At 43.0% G+C, this 18331-nt stretch overlaps 1 protein-coding gene across 4 annotated transcripts in view; it reads left to right on the top strand.

The window, feature by feature from the left end:
• Positions 1 to 18331, top strand: part of LOC126470208 (probable E3 ubiquitin-protein ligase MGRN1) — a 167535-nt gene that overhangs the window by 19407 nt on the left and 129797 nt on the right. For all 4 annotated transcript variants that reach the window (XM_050097886.1, XM_050097910.1, XM_050097894.1 and 1 more), the window contains exons 7-8: positions 12123 to 12230; positions 12700 to 12860. In XM_050097886.1, coding sequence (XP_049953843.1) covers positions 12123 to 12230; positions 12700 to 12860 — 269 coding nt within the window. The remainder of the gene's footprint in view (positions 1 to 12122; positions 12231 to 12699; positions 12861 to 18331) is intronic.

The following is an 18331-nucleotide window of genomic DNA, read 5'->3' as shown; positions in this document are numbered from 1 at the left end:
CGCATTGATCACTGCATTAGGCTGAAGAGATTTAATTGACTTAATCGATGAAAATGTACTTGCACAAATATATGTTGGTCCAAAAAAATATTGTGTTGTAAGAGCGAAGTTTGCGAGTTTCGGTTACCGATATTTTGGCATGACCAAAACTGCAACAGCTCTTTCTATTATCAATAGCATGAATTGGTCATTTTGTAAACCACACACTTCTTGAAGCTCACTTTTAACAATTCCAAGACTGGTTTTCATTGAATTGTTAACGAAAATGATACCCTGCTGTAGAAATTTAAAATGTTTAAAGTGACTATGAAACTCATTGAAGACATCATCAATAATGAAAGTAAATCTTGAAACTTTTTCTTCCATGTGTTCTCATTTCAGTTCAGAGTAACTCAGAAAATTGCAAATATTTTCCTTGTTTAGTTGCAAATTAAATTGTGTAAGTTTCCATTAATATCTATAAACATATCAGAAACAGTGCTTTCCTTTCCTCTGCAAATGCAAATTCAAATTATTAGATGACTTGTAAAATCTGTTAAAAATGCCAAGTTAATAAAAGAAAAGTGAAATCTGCTGCTTATTTTCAAATTTCTTAGTATCTGATTTGACTTCTTCACTCAAAAACTAGAAAAGCTCTTTTCTCTAAGTGCAAATAGTGAGCTGAACATGTTTGCGCGGTCAACCAACAAACTTTTGAATAATGAAGTATGTCTCCATAATCTGCGCCAACTTCTTTCACAAACTGTTTAAATTTTTGTTGAGGTAGTGATTGATTTTCTTCGCATATTGTATTGGTACTTTTTGTCACTTCGTTCACTGCGGCAAGTGTTCAGACACTTTTTGCACATAGTGTGCCCAGATGATCAATGTATTGAAAAGTTAAACAATTTATTCAGTTGTTTCTTAATTTACCAGTGAATCGTCTTAACTATGACCACAGCTGGTGCAGCATTGGCACAAATTGCAGAGCATTTTTTAAAACTACCAATTTTGTTAACAAACTTTGTAACAGTGTTAAAATTTCCAATTCACTGTATGAAATACTACAACTAGCCACAAGTGTTTTTTAAATGATTTTATTGTACTGTCAGTACACTATATGATCAAAAATATCTAGACACTCCCAAAAACATACGTTTTTCGTATTAGGTGCATTGTGCTGCCACTTACTGCCAGGTACTCCATATCAGTGACCTCAGTAGTCATTAGTAATCATGAGAGAGCAGAATGGGGCACTCTGTGGAACTCACAGACTTCAAACATGGTCAGGTGATTGGGTGTCACTTGTCATATGTCTGTACGCGAGATTTCCACACTCCTAGACATCCCTACGTCCACTGTTTCTGATGTGATAGTGAAGTGGAAATGTGAAGGGATACATACAGCACAAAAGTGTATAGGCCGACCTCGTCTGTTGACTGACAGAGACCACCGACAATTGAAGAGTGTCATAATGTGTAATAGGCAGACATCTATCTAGACCATCACACAGGAATTCCAAAATTGCACCAGGATTCACTGCAAATACTATGACAATTAGGCGGGAAGTGAGAAAACTTGGATTTCATGGTCGAGCTGCTACTCATAAGCCACACATCACGCCGGTAAAGGCCAAACGACGTCTCACTTGGTGTAAGGAGCATAAACATTGGATGATTGAACAGTGGAAAAACGTTGTGTGGAGTGACAAATCACGGTAAACAATGTGTCAATCTGATGGCACCGTGTGGGTATGTTGAATGCCCGGTGAACGTCATCTGCTAGTGTGTGTAGTGCCAACAGTAAAATTCGGAGGTGGTGGTGTTATGGTGTGGACATGTTTTTTATGGAGGGGGCTTGCACCCCATGTTGTTTTGCGTGTCACTATCACAGCACAGGCCTACATTGATATTTGAAGCACCTTTTTGCTTCCCATTGTTGAAGAGCTTTTTGGGGATGACGGTGGTATCTTTCAACACGACTGAGTACCTGTTTATAATGCACAGCCTGTGGCAGAGTGGCTATATGACAGTAACATCCCTGTAATGCACTGGCCTGCACAGAGTCCTAACCTGGATCCTAAGAACACCTTTGGGATGTTTTGGAATGCTGACTTCGTGCCAGGCCTCACCGATTGGCATTGATACCTCTCCTCAGTACAGCACTCCATGAAGAGCGGGCTGCCATTCCGCAAGAAACCTTCCAGCACCTTTTTGAACGTATGCTTGTGAGAGTGGAAGCTGTCATCAGGACTAAGGGTGGGCCAATACCATATTGAATTCCAGCATTACCAGTGGAGGGCGCCACAAACTTGTAAGCAATTTTCAGCCAGGTGTCCGGATACGTTTGATCACATAGTGTAGTTTTGGGCCTGAACCCATCATCAGATGGTAATGTTGACTTCATTGCAAGTTTTACAACTGTGTCTTCATAAAAAGCTCTCATTTATATCAGTCAGCTGAACTAAATCCAAGATGGATCAAAAACTTTCCAAACCTGTTGTACTTGGCAACATAGTGAAAGTGAGTAACTCTTCATGTACAGGAAAGTCGTCCATTATTTACTGAATAACAATTAGTAGTTATTTAGGATCTGCTTGATCATTACTCTTGTTTGTGCACGAAGAATAGTGCCAACAGTTTTCAATTAAATTATTTAGCTGTTTTTTTATGCTGTGTCCTATATCAAGAATTTTTTACTCTGTTACATGAAAAGGCAGCTGTTTTATAGTTGACATCATAACCAAATGCTTTTGCCATTTCTGCTGCTCATGCACGATTAAGCCATTGCTGAAACATTTCTTGAGCTTGCTAATTTGAAGCATACCACATAAAATGCAGTTAAAACTCCCTTGGTTCATTCAGCTCTTGTATCTCTATTTTTATGTTATCCATTAAAATGCAAAATTTGTTTTGAGAGTGATCCGTGTATTACTTCATGGACTGGAGAGAGATGTCCAGCAAGGCTACTACATTTGTTTTGACAGAAGCATTTTTTGTGTTTTAAACATGGTTTTTTTCTGGGAAGTGTGTACAAACAAGTACTTAATTTCCCACTCCTCATTGGAAACATGGCAATCAGTATTCTTCCTTTTCGACTTACTTAAGAACCACAATAGAAAAATAACCACAGTTATAACCAGAATTGAAACCAGATCGATAGGCACAGTAGTAACCATAGTATCAACCTGGGCAACAGCACAACAATAAGGAGAGTAAATGTGAATAAAACATTGAGAGAAACAGTGATGCCTCTTCAGAGTTGGACAGCAAGCGAAGGTATTAGAGCCCATGGTTTGAGGAAGCAGTTGAAGAGATACTGCCCCAATTGATTGCTGATAACAAAACTAACAGAAAGTTGTGGCCAGGCAGTGACGACATCATGCCAGTAGAGGTGGAGGGGGAAGTTTCTCTGGAGAGGAATGGCTCATGAGTCACACTTTGCCATATCTGCTTTACACTGAAGACCCCTGAAGTACTTGTCATGGTTTTCCTTGTTGTTTGAAGTAAACATTGAATTGCCTGATAAAGAATCTATTATTTGTGTAAAATATGTTCAGTAAGCGTGTTCAGCCCTCGTACTATTTGGAGATAAATGGATTTACCACTGCCGCATATTTTCCACAGTTACTAATTGCTTGAAATTATCTGTATACCTCAAATTGAAAAAAAAACTGTACAGGAATGTCATCTGTATTCTTGTAATAGTGCTACCATGGATGGAGCTTTTGTAGTATGCATTTCTACCACTAATGATGTGACAGACAACTCGTTGAGAATTCAGTCTGCCTATGGTATAACCCGAGATTTTTGTCTGCCCGTAGTGAATTTTTGACTGCAGTTCTTTTGTCCCACATGGGAAAATGATACAGAAATTTTTAAGACATTGAAAACTGTTTATAAGGATTACACTTCGGGAAAGCTGATGTGTACAAGTACTTTTCTTGTTTTAAAAATTGTTGACATATTGACTGATGGTAAACCTCATTTTGCACGTCCGTCGTCATTCCGGACAGACAAAAATGTTGGGAATGTTTCTGAACTTCTGATTGAAAACATATGACAGGAAGTTCAATGTGAAGTGAAATAAATTGAATTGCCTTGCAGCTCAATTTACTGAATTTTTATCAGAAGATTTGGTTTGAAAATGGTTGCTGCCAAATATGTGTCCAGGTTCTGATTGAACATTAAAAAGGGGATTAATTGGAAGTATGCTATGTTTTGATATAACAGTCCAAACTGAATGATTTGCCCAAAAAATTCTTGTCAAATGAAGTGGGACTTCAAGATTTGATTTCATCAGATAAGAGTTATGTGAATGTAATATATGAAAATAAATTCAACTCTTCAATCACCATTTTTAGAAATGGCACAATTTCTAGAAGATGAAAGTTGAATGTCTGAAACTGCTTTGCTGTCGTTGTTACACATCAGACCTTAACCAAATGAACATCATTTTTCAAGCATCAGTTGTTTTACACGAATAGTATCTGGAAATCCACTGTTTATATGTGGTCAACACTATATAGTGAAGTTATCCATAGTTTAGTAATGGTTTCAAAAGAAAGCGACTAGTTTCGTGATGGATGTTGGTGAACTTGGGTGGAGGGGGTGATTGTTCTAGAAGGTGTATTAAAAAAAAAATCTTACTCATGTGAATTAATGTGTGTGAGACTTCTTGGATACATCCAGTTACATAATATGCATTATGGAAAAAAGTGTGAAGCGATTTCACCTGTGCTCCAACATTTAGGGAACTGGGAGTAGCCATAAAACTTCTGAATGAGGAAAGAGAGATCTCTCTTCCTGGGCACAAAATTAGTATTTTGTCACTAATGTTTTGCCATCTGTACAGATTACAGGGTTGTTGCCAGTCAGTTAGGTTTTGCTAATTCAATGAATATATCAACATTTCTGTATCTCTTTCCTCCGAATAAAGTTAGAAGGCACAACAAAAAGACAACCAAACAAAGCTTCAAAGCTTTTGACTATACAGGCCTTCATCAGAAAACACACACACACACACACACACACACACACACACACACACACACACACACACAGAGGCTGTAGTCGTGTGTGTGTGTGTGTGTGTGTGTGTGTGTGTGTGTGTGTGTGTGTGTGTGTGTGTGTTTTGTATTTGTGTGTGTATGTGTGTTTGTATGTATGCTGTCTGTTCTGATGAAGCCCTGTTTGGTCAAAAGCTTTGCTTGATAGTCTTTTTGTTGTGCCTATCTGCATCTCTACTATATGGTGAGTAGCAATGATCCTTTGCATAATATAGTCGTTATTCCATCCTGGATTTTCCATTGTTTAATAAAGATAAAATTTACTTTTCCTCAGTTAAGTAAAGGAAATGAATAACTTACTAATCATTTCAATAGTTCTTATTTTCCGTACTCCACACAGAAGTGAATTGTCCATTTTTACCAACATTTTGAAGGCATGTAGCAATGTGACAACCAATCACTACTCAAATTCAGTATGATGTTGGCATGTAGTGAATACTTATTGTCGGAACTGAAAAATGGCAGCGAAGTGCACAACCAGAATCAATAGTAAAATTTTTACATGTCAGCCAGCTGGAGGGGGTACTGAGATAATGGTTCACAGAACTCCAGATTTAGGAGTTCATGTGAATGTACTGAATGAAATTCAGTATCATATTTTCACTCTTGAGTCCAGATGATGGAAATGTCACCAGATGAGGGGCAGGTAATCCCTGCTCTGCAGGAAAGTTGTCTTTAAAAGTGGCCAATCAGAAGCCATAAGGGAGAGGTGTCATAGTTCCCATCACAAAGATCCAGATTGCATTTGTTGCTGGCCTTCAGAATTGTTTTTGGTGATGAGGAGCTGATTAAATTGATTATGGAGGCATTATTTTCTGTTCTTTGTAAGAACTTCTCTGCTGCAAACAGTCATTAGCTTAAGGAATGTTAAAATGGAGGTAAGTGGCACAGGAGTGATTTACAAGGTGTGCATCGGCAGCAGCAGTAGACACACACCCTCCTATGGACCTTGCCGTTGTTGGGAAGGCTTGTGTGCCTCAGTGATACAGATAGCAGTACTGTCGATGGAACCAAAATGTAGGGGTATCTGTTGAGAGACCAGACAAACGTGTGGTTCCTGAAGAGGAGCAGCAGTCTTTTCAGTTGTTCCAGGGGCAACAGTCTGGACGACTGACTGATTTGGCCTTGTAACATCAACCAAAATGGCCTTGCTGTGCTGGTACTGCGAACAACAGAAAGCAAGGGGAAAGTACAGCCATAATTTTTCCTGAGATGTGCAGCTTTACTGTATGGTTAAATGATGATGGCATCCTCTTGGGTAAAATATTCTGGAGGTAAAATAATCCCCCATTTGGATCTCAGGGCGGGGAATACTCAGGGGGACATCATTATCAGCAGAAACAAAACTGACGTTCTACGGATCGGAGTGTGGAATGTCAGATCCCTTAATCGAGCAGATAGGTTAGAAAATTTAAAAAGGGAAATCGATATGTTACAGTTAAATATAGTGGGAATTAGTGAAGCTCAGTGGCAGGAGGAACAAGACTTCTGGTCAGTTGAATAAAGGGTTATAAATACAAAATCAAATAAGGGTAATGCAGCAGTAGGTTTAATAATGAATAAGATACTATGAACAGCTTAGTGAATGCATTATTGTAACTAAGATAGACAGAAAGTACAAGTTTACATGCCAACTAGCTCCATAGACGATGAAGAGATTGAAGAAATGTATGATGCGATAAAATCAATTTTTCAAATAGTTAAGGGAGATGAAAATTTAATAGTCATGGGGGATTGGAAATAGATTGTAGGAAAAGGAAGAGAAGGAAAAGTAGTAAGTGAATAAGGACTGAGGGTAATGAATGAAAGAGGAAGCTGCCTGATAGAATTTTGCACAGAGCATAACTGATCATAGCTAGCACTCAGTTTAAGAATCATGAAAGAAGGTTGTATACATGGAAGAGGCCTGGAGACACTGGAAAGTTTCAGATTGATTATATAATGGTAAGACAGATTTAGGAACCAGGTTTTAAATTGTAAGACATTTCCAGAGGCAGATGTGGACTCTGACTACAATGTATTGGTTATGAACTGTAGACTAAAACTGAAGAAACTGCAAAAAGGTAGGAATTTAAGGATATGGGACCTGGATAAACTGAAAGAACCAGAGACTGTAGAGAGTTTCAGAGGGATCATTAGGGAATGATTGACAAGAACAGGAGAAATATATACAGTAGAAGGAGAATGGGTAGCTTTGAAAGATGAAATAGTCAAGGTAGCAGAGGATCAAGTATGTAAAAAGATGAGGGCTAGTAGAAATCCATGGGTAACAGTAGAGAGATTGAATTTAATAAGTGAAAGGTGAAAATATAAAAACGCATTAAATGAAGCAGGCGAAAAGGAATACAAATGTCTCAAAAACGAGATCGGCAGGAAGTGCAAAATGGTTAAGCAGGGATGGCTAGAGGACAAATGTAAGGCTGTAGAAACATGTATCACTAGGGGTAAGATTGATACTGCCTTCAGGAAAATTAGACACACCTTTGGAGAAAAGAGAACCACCTGTATGAACATCAAGAGCTCAGATGGAAAACCAGTCCTAAGCAAAGAAGGGAAAGCAGAAAGGTGGAAGGAGTAGGTAGAGGGTCTTTACAAGGGCGATGTGCTTGAGGGTAGTATTATGGAAATGGAAGAGGATGTAGATGAAGATGCAATGGGAGATATGGTACTGTGTGAAGAATCTGACAGAGCACTGAAAGACCTAAGTTGAAACAAGTCCTCAGGAATTGACAACATTCCTTTAGAACTATTGATAGCCCAACCCAAAGAAAGCAGGTGCTAACAAGTGTGAAAATTATTGAACTATCAGTTTAATAGGTCACAGTTGCAAAATACTAACACTAATTCTTTACAGATGAATGGAAAAACTGGTAAAAACCGACCTTGGTGAAGATAGTTTGGATTCTGTAGAAATGTGGGAACATGCGAGGCAGTATTGACCGTATGACTTCTCATAGGAGATATATTAAGGAAGGGCAAACCTGCGTTTCTAGCATTTGTAGACTTAGATAAAGCTTTTGATATTGTTGACTGGAATACTCTCTTTCAAATTCTAAAGCTGGCAGGGGTAAAATACTGGGAGCAAAAGGCTATTTACAATTTGTACAGAAACCAGATGGCAGTTATAAGAGTTGAGGGGCATGAAAGGAAAGTAGTGATTGGGAAAGGAGTGACACAGGATTGTTGCCTGTCTCCGATATTATTCAGTCTGTATATTGAGCAAGCAGTAAAGGAAACAAAAGAAAAATTTGAAGTAGGAATTAAAATCCGTGGAGAAGAAATAAAAACTTTGAGGTTTGCAGATGACATTGTAATTTTGTCAGAGACAGCAAAGGACCTGGGAGAGCAGCTAAATGGAATGGACAGTGTCTTGGACACAGGATATAAGATGAACATCAACAGTAGCAAAACAAGGGTAATGCAAAGTAGTCGAATTAAATCAGGTGATGTTGGTATTAGATTAGGAAATGAGACACTTAAAGTATTAAATGAGTTTTGTTATTTGGGGAGCAAAATAACTGATGATGGTCGGAGCAGAAGGATATAAAATGTAGGCTGGCTATGGCAAGGAAAGTGTTTCTGAAGAATAGAAACTTGTTAACATCAAGTATAGATCTAAGTGTCGGGAAGTCTTTTCTGGAAGTATTTGTATGGAGTGTAGCCATGTATGGAAGTGAAACATGGACGATAAATACACTCCTGGAAATGGAAAAAAGAACACATTGACACCGGTGTGTCAGACCCACCATACTTGCTCCGGACACTGCGAGAGGGCAGTACAAGCAATGATCACACGCATGGCACAGCGCACACACACCAGGAAGCGCGGTGTTGGCCGTCGAATGGCGCTAGCTGCGCAGCATTTGTGCACCGCCGCCGTCAGTGTCAGCCAGTTTGCCGTGGCATACGGAGCTCCATCGCAGTCTTTAACACTGGTAGCATGCCGCGACAGCGTGGACGTGAACCGTATGTGCAGTTGACGGACTTTGAGCGAGGGCGTATAGTGGGCATGCGGGAGGCCGGGTGGACGTACCGCCGAATTGCTCAACACGTGGGGCGTGAGGTCTCCACAGTACATCGATGTTGTCGCCAGTGGTCGGCGGAAGGTGCACGTGCCCGTCGACCTGGGACCGGACTGCAGGGACGCACGGATGCACACCAAGACCGTAGGATCCTACGCAGTGCCGTAGGGGACCGCACCGCCACTTCCCAGCAAATTAGGGACACTGTTGCTCCTGGGGTATCGGCGAGGACCATTCGCAACCGTCTCCATGAAGCTGGGCTACGGTCCCGCACACTGTTAGGCCGTCTTCCGCTCACGCCCCAACATCGTGCAGCCCGCCTCCAGTGGTGTCGCGACAGGCGTGAATGGAGGGACGAATGGAGACGTGTCGTCTTCAGCGATGAGAGTCGCTTCTGCCTTGGTGCCAATGATGGTCGTATGCGTGTTTGGCGCCGTGCAGGTGAGCGCCACAATCAGGACTGCATACGACCGAGGCACACAGGGCCAACACCCGGCATCATGGTGTGGGGAGCGATCTCCTACACTGGCCGTACACCACTGGTGATCGTCGAGGGGACACTGAATAGTGCACGGTACATCCAAACTGTCATTGAACCCATCGTTCTACCATTCCTAGACCGGCAAGGGAACTTGCTGTTCCAACAGGACAATGCACGTCCGCATGTATCCCGTGCCACCCAACGTGCTCTAGAAGGTGTAAGTCAACTACCCTGGCCAGCAAGATCTCCGGATCTGTCCCCCATTGAGCATGCTTGGGACTGGATGAAGCGTCGTCTCACGCGGTCTGCACATCCAGCACGAATGCTGGCCCAACTGAGGCGCCAGGTGGAAATGGCATGGCAAGCCGTTCCACAGGACTACATCCAGCATCTCTACGATCGTCTCCATGGGAGAATAGCAGCCTGCATTGCTGCGAAAGGTGGATATACACTGTACTAGTGCCGACATTGTGCATGCTCTGTTGCCTGTGTCTATGTGCCTGTGGTTCTGTCAGTGTGATCATGTGATGTGTCTGACCCCAGGAATGTGTCAATAAAGTTTCCCCTTCCTGGGACAATGAATTCACGGTGTTCTTATTTCAATTTCCAGGAGTGTAGTTTGGACAAGAAGAGAATAGAAGCTTTTGAAATGTGGTGCTACAGAAGAGTGCTGAAGATTAGATGGGTAGATCACTTAACTAATGAGGAGGTACAGAAGAGGATTGGGGAGAAGAGGAATTTGTGGCACAACTTGACTTGAAGAAGGGATTGGCTGATAGGACATATTCTGAGGAATCGAAGTATCACCAAGTTAGTATTGGAGGGCAGCGTGGAGAGTAAAAATCGCAGAGGGAGACCAAGAGATGAATACACTAAGCAGATTCAGAAGGATGTAGGTTGCAGTAATTATTCGGAGATAAGAGGCTTGCACAGGGTAGAGTGGCATGGAGAGCTGCATCAAACCAGTCTCTGGACCGAAGACAACGATAACAGCAATAAGTGTCACAGTAGTGATTTGCAAGGTGTGTAGCAGCAGCAGCAGCAGCAGCAGCAGCAGTGGTAGAGACACAGATTTCAGACAGCAGAAATTGTATTTAGTGTTCTTAATGTATAAACGAAGTTTTACGGTAAATTTGTTTGTGTGTCAGTTACCTCCCCTCCTCCGTCCCCCTCCTTCCTTCTCTTCTGGCAATATTTGGTATTTTCTGTCTGGTACTCCATATTTATGAAATATATGTGAAATTTATGTTTCTATTTTCATTTCTCATTTATAATATGTTGTGGGGTCTTGCCCGTTCCTTGCTAATAGGGTGCCTAAGGGATGCAGTGTTCTCAATATGTTATACAACAATTCAAACAAATAACGTTAGTAGTTTTATTTCTAGAAAGCCAATTGATCACAGCAAATGTTGCTAATGAGAGGTGATATGAAAAACTTAAGTTCTTGCTATACACAAAGTCCTAGTAAGGATCACGACAATCTGATAGCGTACCACTAATGTCCATTGCAGGCTCGACTGATCTGAGCGGCCGAGGCTGGCAGGAACGGTCCTTTTATTCACGCCTTTCAGATGTCGCGCCTGGCGCTGTGTGGTCCAATTCCGCACACCATTGGCCAACGTTTTCTCACTGCCTTCTCTGGCCTTCCATTCGTCTTCACTCTGGAGCTTGTGGCTTTGCCAGAACATTTGTGGTTTTTTTGTTTGTCTCTTATTTCCTCTGGCTTCTTCCAAACTTCATTTTTCTCCTCCTTTATTGCTCTTCTTTATCTTACCTATGCTTTCAATCGTAATTTCTCTGATTTGTTGCTTCTCCTCTGTTCCATTTTATGTTCCTCAGTTTTTGAAACATCATTTTTCTTCTCCTCATGAACTACCTGAAATCTGATTGACCAGAGGGCCTAAGACTTCCCTACTTAGTCTCTAAATTGTTACATCTGCTCTCAAATGTTGTTCCCTGTTGCCAGAAAAAGAAATCTTTGTTTCTAAAACCCGGCATTTTTGTTATTTTTTATCATACTTGTATTTAATAAGTAGAAGCTTTCTTCCAATTTTTTTTCAGATGATCCTTTTCTTTAAAAAAGATTCATGCAACAAAATAATGAATGAGAGGGAAAGTTGGTGATAGTGGCACATGAGATGCAATATATTAATAACATCAAGGCAAGAAATCGCAATGTCATATTGTATAGCTCAGGCTAATTGATGCCTTCTTGTCCTGTCATATTTAATTACCTGATGTCATTTTGTTTTTGCTGAAGAGAGAATAAATTTCACAGCATCTTCAGGCATGTTCCTTTCTCTAAGATTTCCAGAGAAAGCTCTTGTTGTTCAAGGAACATAAGTCACAGTATTAATTTGTTTTGTGCCAGGCGTCTTTGTGAAATGTGCAACAATGAGCATGATTTGTGAGTACACCATCTTATTTATGTACATATGTAATAAAGGATAGGACGGGCAATGGAAAAATCAAATACTGCGAGAAGTAGTGCTTTCAATGTGTCTCATAAAGTAGGTGTCAGTATACCTAATTTTATCTGTGTTTCGTTAATAACGCACGTGATATGTTTCAGGCAAACAATTGTCCAATATGTCGAGCACCTTTTCGTGCACTGTTGCAAATTAGAGCTCTGCAGAAATCTTGTACTGTGCCACAGCCAGCAGCTATTCTTCCACCAGAGGTTGGTAATTGATCCTAACTTTCACTGTTGTGCAATATCCACTGTAGACAGTTGATGAGTAGTGGTGATTGATATTGGAAACTGATTACAGAACTGTGTGTATGTTAGTTTTAGCAAGGAGGAAAATTAATAAGCTAACCAGTTTATTAGCTCAGTTTGTTTACAAGGCATATTAATGTAAGTTTTCATATTAAAAAACATACTACTGCCCCAAAGAATTTTCTTGTTAGATATGCCACTTTAGAAATTTTCAGGGCTTCACAAGACATGATGTGTTTATTGCAAGTTTCCTACATTTGTGAAGGACAGCTACATGTTGTAAAAGATCCCAGTGATGTCACTACCTTATTCTAAAACTGATATTTGAAGTGTCTGTATGTTTTAATTCATGCTACATTTCACAAAATAACAAGTAAATACAATTGACTTGTTGAATTATTGCAACTACTTATCAGTTTTGATGTTACAGGGGAGTTGTGAGAACATACCAGCTGGATATGAGGCTGTTTCTTTAATAGAAGCCTTAAATGGACCTCCTATTTTACGAGCTCTCCCAATAGCACCTGTTATGGATCTGGCAGAAACTCCTGACCAGGAAGTAGCTGTTCAAGCAGCAGAGGTTCTTAACAGGTATGAAGTGTAACATGTCAAACTTTATTTTTTAAATTGAATCCTATTGCTTCAAGTTCTCTGTGTTCAATGAAGAGAACAGCTACCATTGTCTTCTTTATGGATTGAGATGTTCAGACTGTGACATACAATTATTCTTCTGTGAATGGTTGGTGTGCTGTGCAGATGTAAGGTGAACGTCTTCTAGTCCCATTTCAGGAATTGGTTGAGACTTGAGTACTGTGGTGGGAGAGAGAGAGGTTGGTGAGCATCAAAGTGCAGCATAATGTGTGTGGCTCAAGCTCACTGTGAATGAGACTTCCGTGTTCACCGTGGCACTGGGGAAGGGTGGGTCGCAGGCGGGCCATGCAGTACTGCAAGCCAGCAGTGAACTTGGGGATCACATCATCTGTGGGCAGCAAGCAATTGGCTGTAAACAATATTGGCAGCTGATATCTCAATATCGGCCTTGTAAGTGACGCGGAGGCTGAGAAGTACCAGTGGCAGGGCAGCGGTCCTCCTGCTGTGGCAGGCGAGGACAGCTTTTAGGGTGTGATGTAGCTGTTTCACCATCCATTGGTGGCTGGATTGTGGCTTGATGTCAGGTGCAGGTCAGTCCTGCACAGATCGGTCAGTGCACAAAATAGGGCTGATGTAAATTGGTGTCTGCGGTCCATAGTGATGTGGAATGGGAAGCCGAAACGGGCAATTCATGTGGAGACAAATGTGACCGGTACTGTGGTGGCAATAACATTGGATATTTGCATTGCTCTGCCAGTGGGTGATCGAGTCCACTGTGCTAAGAAGGTAGCGGCAGCCATCAGATGAAGTTAGGGAGCTAACAATGTCCAGATGAACGTGGGTGAAGCGATGCCCAACACCTGGGAAAGCCGTGATGGTGTCGTGTACATGGTGATCAATCTTGGCGCACTCACAGGCAGGCAAGTGCTGGGAAGTACATCTGAACACTTGGCCACACGAAGCACTGCATTACTAGAATGGCGGTTGCTCGCATGCTGGTATGCAACAGGCTATGTAATCGGTTGAATGCGGCATTGTGGAAGGCAGCGGATAGGAAGGGGCATGGTGAGCTGCTGGATACTATGCACGAGATATTGCTGTCTGAGCCAGAAGCCAGTGAGTGCTGAATGCAGAGTCTGCAGATGGTGCCCTTGTGGATTTGGGCACGTTCTTGGTTGTGGGAAGTGCCTCATAGTCCGTTGATGAAGCATTGGCACAGGTGCAACTGAGACAGTCAGCAGTGACATTGTCGGTTCCAGTGATGCGACATGTCAGTTGTAAATTCTGATGTAAATGACAGCTGCCGGAACTGATGTCTGGAGTGCCAGGCAGTGTCTTTCGTAAGGGCAAACGTTATTAGTTTGAGGTTGGTGACGACCATGAGATGATGGGCCTCCACCACCAGCTGAATGTATGTGATAGACTCGTAGACGGCGAGGAGCTCTCTGTTGTATGTGCTCCAGCATTACTGAGGAGGAGAGAATTTGCTGGAGAAGAAAGCAAGTTGCTTCCAGGTGTTGCCCACTTACTGTTGCACGACAGTGCCAATGGCCGTCTGGCTGGCGTTGACCACGACAGCAAGCGGAACAGTTGGATGGGGGTGGGCAAGCAACGTGATGTCTGCTAAGTTGTGCTTGGTGGCCAAGAAGCTGTCTTCCATTTGCAGCGTCCGTGGCACCAGCTTGTTCTCTTTTGTTTTCATACTGCAAAGGGCAGCAGTGAGCAGCATATTTGTGTCAGTGTGATTCCTTAGATGGTGGCGGAAAAAGTTTGACATGCTGAGGAAATGGCATAGGTCCTTGAATGTCTTTGGACATGGAAAATTGAGTATAGCTTGTATCTTGCTGGGCAAGGGACGTGAATTGGTGACAGAGATGGTGTGGCCCACGAATTCCTCCTCGCTGACGCCGAGCATGCATTCTGCTGCATTGACAATGATGCCTGCATCCTGGAGGTATTCAAAATTACTGCAGAGAGGCTTGTGGTGTTTCTCTGGCGTTGCGGAAAAAATGAGTATGTTGTCCAGGTATGCGATACAGCAGCTCAAGCCTTGCAGGATGTTGCCCAGGAACTGCTGCCATATTTGGGCAGCATTACAGAGGCTAGAGTTCATAAATGGGCTGTCGTGGAGTCCGAATGTCATGATGATGGCTGTCATCTGGATGTTCTCGGATGCGACTGGAATCTGGGTGAAAGCCTTGATGCAGTCTGTCATGCTGAAAATTGTAGCTCCAGCCAGAGCATTTTTGCAGCTGCAGAGAAATGGCAACAGGTACCAGTCACGGATAGTGCATGCATTTAGCTATCTGGTAATACCCACATGGGCACCAGCAGCCATCCTTTTTCTTGGCAAGGGGATAGAAAGATGTCCGTTTGCTCTTCAGTGGATGACGTATGCCCGCAGTGAGCAGCTAGTCAAATTCGGCCTAGGTGATCTTCAGTTTATGCAGCACCAGGATACATGGTCGGCAGAAGACCATGATCTTGGGGTGGTATTGATAATGTGTACTGTTCAATGGCAGACCTCGTGAGGCATGCTGGATGGGCATTTGAGAGAAGGGAATTGCACCAGGAGGTCAGAATATGGGCCAAATACGCCACATGCTTCACATTGAAGAGAACAGGGAAACGAGTGGTGCACTTTGTTGACCTCCCAGTGTCACTGTCAATCAGGTGTCAGCCGGCAATGTCAGGGAGTCGGTGATAGTGTTTGATGAAGTACACTCCAATAATGGGAGTGACACTGGTGACTAGTGACGGTGAAGGTCCAGGGCATTTCCTGTTGCAGGTCAAGATCGAGGACGCGATGATGAATGCTGTACCTAGTGACGGTGGAATTATTTGCTGCCATCAGGAGAATGGCTAAGGCAGCACCAGTGTTCCACATGAGATGATATAGAAAGACAGACAACTCAGAGCCAGTGTCTATGAGGAATGGCATGGAGGAATGGGCGTTGCAGATGAACAGGCATTGGGAGACCAAGTAGCAGCCAGGCACATGTAATCCCAGTGGTTGGTGGCATTTTGGTGCCAAGAACAGGGTTATCTGCGGTTCATGGCATCTGAGCCGAAGCATTTATGATACCTGCAGAGGTCGACCCTGTTGTGTGGAGCAGTGGCAGGGAGGCTGGAGCTGCAACATTGGTATTGGTCATTGCGCTGAAGGCTGGGCTGAGTGGGCTGCAGCAGTCAGAGTTGAGTCGGGCCACGATTGCTTGCAACATTGCCACGTCAGCACTGAGGCAGGCGAGCATGTCATTTACTCCCAGCTGCTGAGCGTTGTGCTGTGGCCGGTGGGGAGATGAGGGGCCGGCGATGTCATTGGTGGCGCATCAAGCGGCGAGGGTAAGCACATGGCAGGGTGGCTGGCAAGGTGATGACCACCAGTTTGTACTGAGTGGGGATGAGGTTGGTGCACGGTGGCGGTGGTTGCAGGTAGGGAGGCCAGCATCTCGTGCCCACTGTTGGCGAGGCTGGCAGTATCAATAAGGGAAAGATCAGCATGCGATGCCACTGTTGTCAGTATTGGGGCTGGGAGGCATGCCATCCAGATGTTATAAAGAAAACCGTCTGAGACCATGTGTGGCTCCATTGGCAGCAGAGGCCAGGGTCAGTGCTGGCAGCAAGGCGGAGTCCAGCATAAGGGGCAGGGCCACTGGCATTCGCTTTGCCCCGAGTTGTGCACAGGTCGGCATTACAGCAGTCCAGTTCTGCAAGGTGCATCAGCAATAATGTCATGTGGTGCTGTGGCAACAGCTGCATGTGGTGGGCTGTCGGTTGGGCAGGTGACGGTAGCCGTTGGTTGCTAGATTGCACAAGAGGTGGTAAAACATGCATAAAGGAATGAGTTCATGGTGCAAAGCACACTAGCGTCCATAGCATGATAATAGAAGATGCTGGGTGTACACATGCGGGATTGAGACCATGCGCCTAACATGGCAAGGTAGCCCGTAACATGACGAAATACAATATTAAGTTGACTGAGTAAATCATCAGGTCACCAGTGTAGGAATGTTCCATACTTTATTGAACTAAGTAATACACAAAGCTAAAAACACATAAAGGTCAGGTCTGCACATGGCTGTAGTAACGCAAACGACCTCAAGTTCAAAATGTAATCAGTCCCTTACTCGAGACATGAATGCACTAACCGAGCATGGCACAGCAGAAGTGGCGGAGTCGGAGAAATTGTTGCATCATTCCACTGTTGATGGCATGATATCTGCATTTACAACACCCGCACTAAGACAACGGAAGCGAAATTTATATTCTGCACAGGAGTGTGACACAAAAACACAATGTGCTCGGTGATTGTGTGCCAAGTGTAAAGACGACGTGTTGCGGGTATCTTGCAGCGCCGTGAAGGCACCAGCATCATTGCCACTTGACCAGCTCCTCACTGCATTGGCGTGCAGTAGCAACTACATCGGATGCTATGAGGGACAGACAAAGGCTGTTAAAACTTGGTCGGCGGAAGCCTCACTAGCTTCAGCTGTTGTTCTGCACCTATAGTAAGCAACAAAATGGTGAAGTGCCCTGCCACACAGCAAGATCGTCAGCCATGAACAGAAGTACTGCGTGAGGGTTGAAACTCGCAGTCGTAGCAGATGGCTGTAGCGAGGCGGAGCATATGGAACAGCTAACACAGCTGTGTGGTGAAAGGCCAGCACACTGTTGTTAGACACGTTTGTAAACCTTTTTAAATTACTCTTTCGTTTGTGAAATGCATTTCAACTAATGAGCACTCACTATGTGAAAGTATTCAGTTTGAGAGCCCTATTCAATGATAGTCAGTGTCATGTTTCCATTTTATAAACATCCTCTCATGTCAGTAGGGTCCCAACAGTGTGAAGATAACGAGCCAGTTCATACTCAGACTTTTACTTAAAATGCACTTCACCTGAGGAAGTCTGTTTTGTAAAAGTGAGTTACAAATAATAAAATGTTCTGGGTTATTATACCATGGTCGAATGGATTTCGCCTGTATGGACGGTGAAATCCATTCAAACACGGCATAACAGCCCAGAACATTTTGTTAATTGTGACATTTCTGGCCGTGAAAGTTTACGTTTTACAAAATGTGAGTTAATACAAGCTAGGCGGCACTCACTGTTTTTCATTTACAAGGGATATGTTTAGGAAGCTTCTTGGAAGCAGTCAAAATTCCAAACCAAAGTCCAGTCCACATTGTACCATAGTTCCACTAATGACTAACAGAGCCCACAACATTAACACCTGTACCAAACAAATAGCACACTTGCTGCTCAGATCACAGGTTGCATCAACAGCTAAGTCAGACTGGCACATGCTGCCTTATGCGCACAATTCTGGTGTGGTCTTGTCAGTGAGCACTCCTGATGACAAAGCACCATCTGATTATGGCTCCACAGTGGTTGACCAGGTACTCAGTTTACATAGTAACATTAGGTGGTGCACCTGCAACCCAGTCTCCCTCAACAGCAACCACCAGG

The sequence above is a fragment of the Schistocerca serialis genome, chromosome 1 (assembly GCF_023864345.2).
Source record: "Schistocerca serialis cubense isolate TAMUIC-IGC-003099 chromosome 1, iqSchSeri2.2, whole genome shotgun sequence".
NCBI classification, from domain to species: Eukaryota; Metazoa; Arthropoda; class Insecta; order Orthoptera; family Acrididae; genus Schistocerca; species Schistocerca serialis.
The sequence above is the reverse complement of the archived record's forward strand: the minus strand, read 5'-3'. Positions and strand labels throughout refer to the sequence as shown.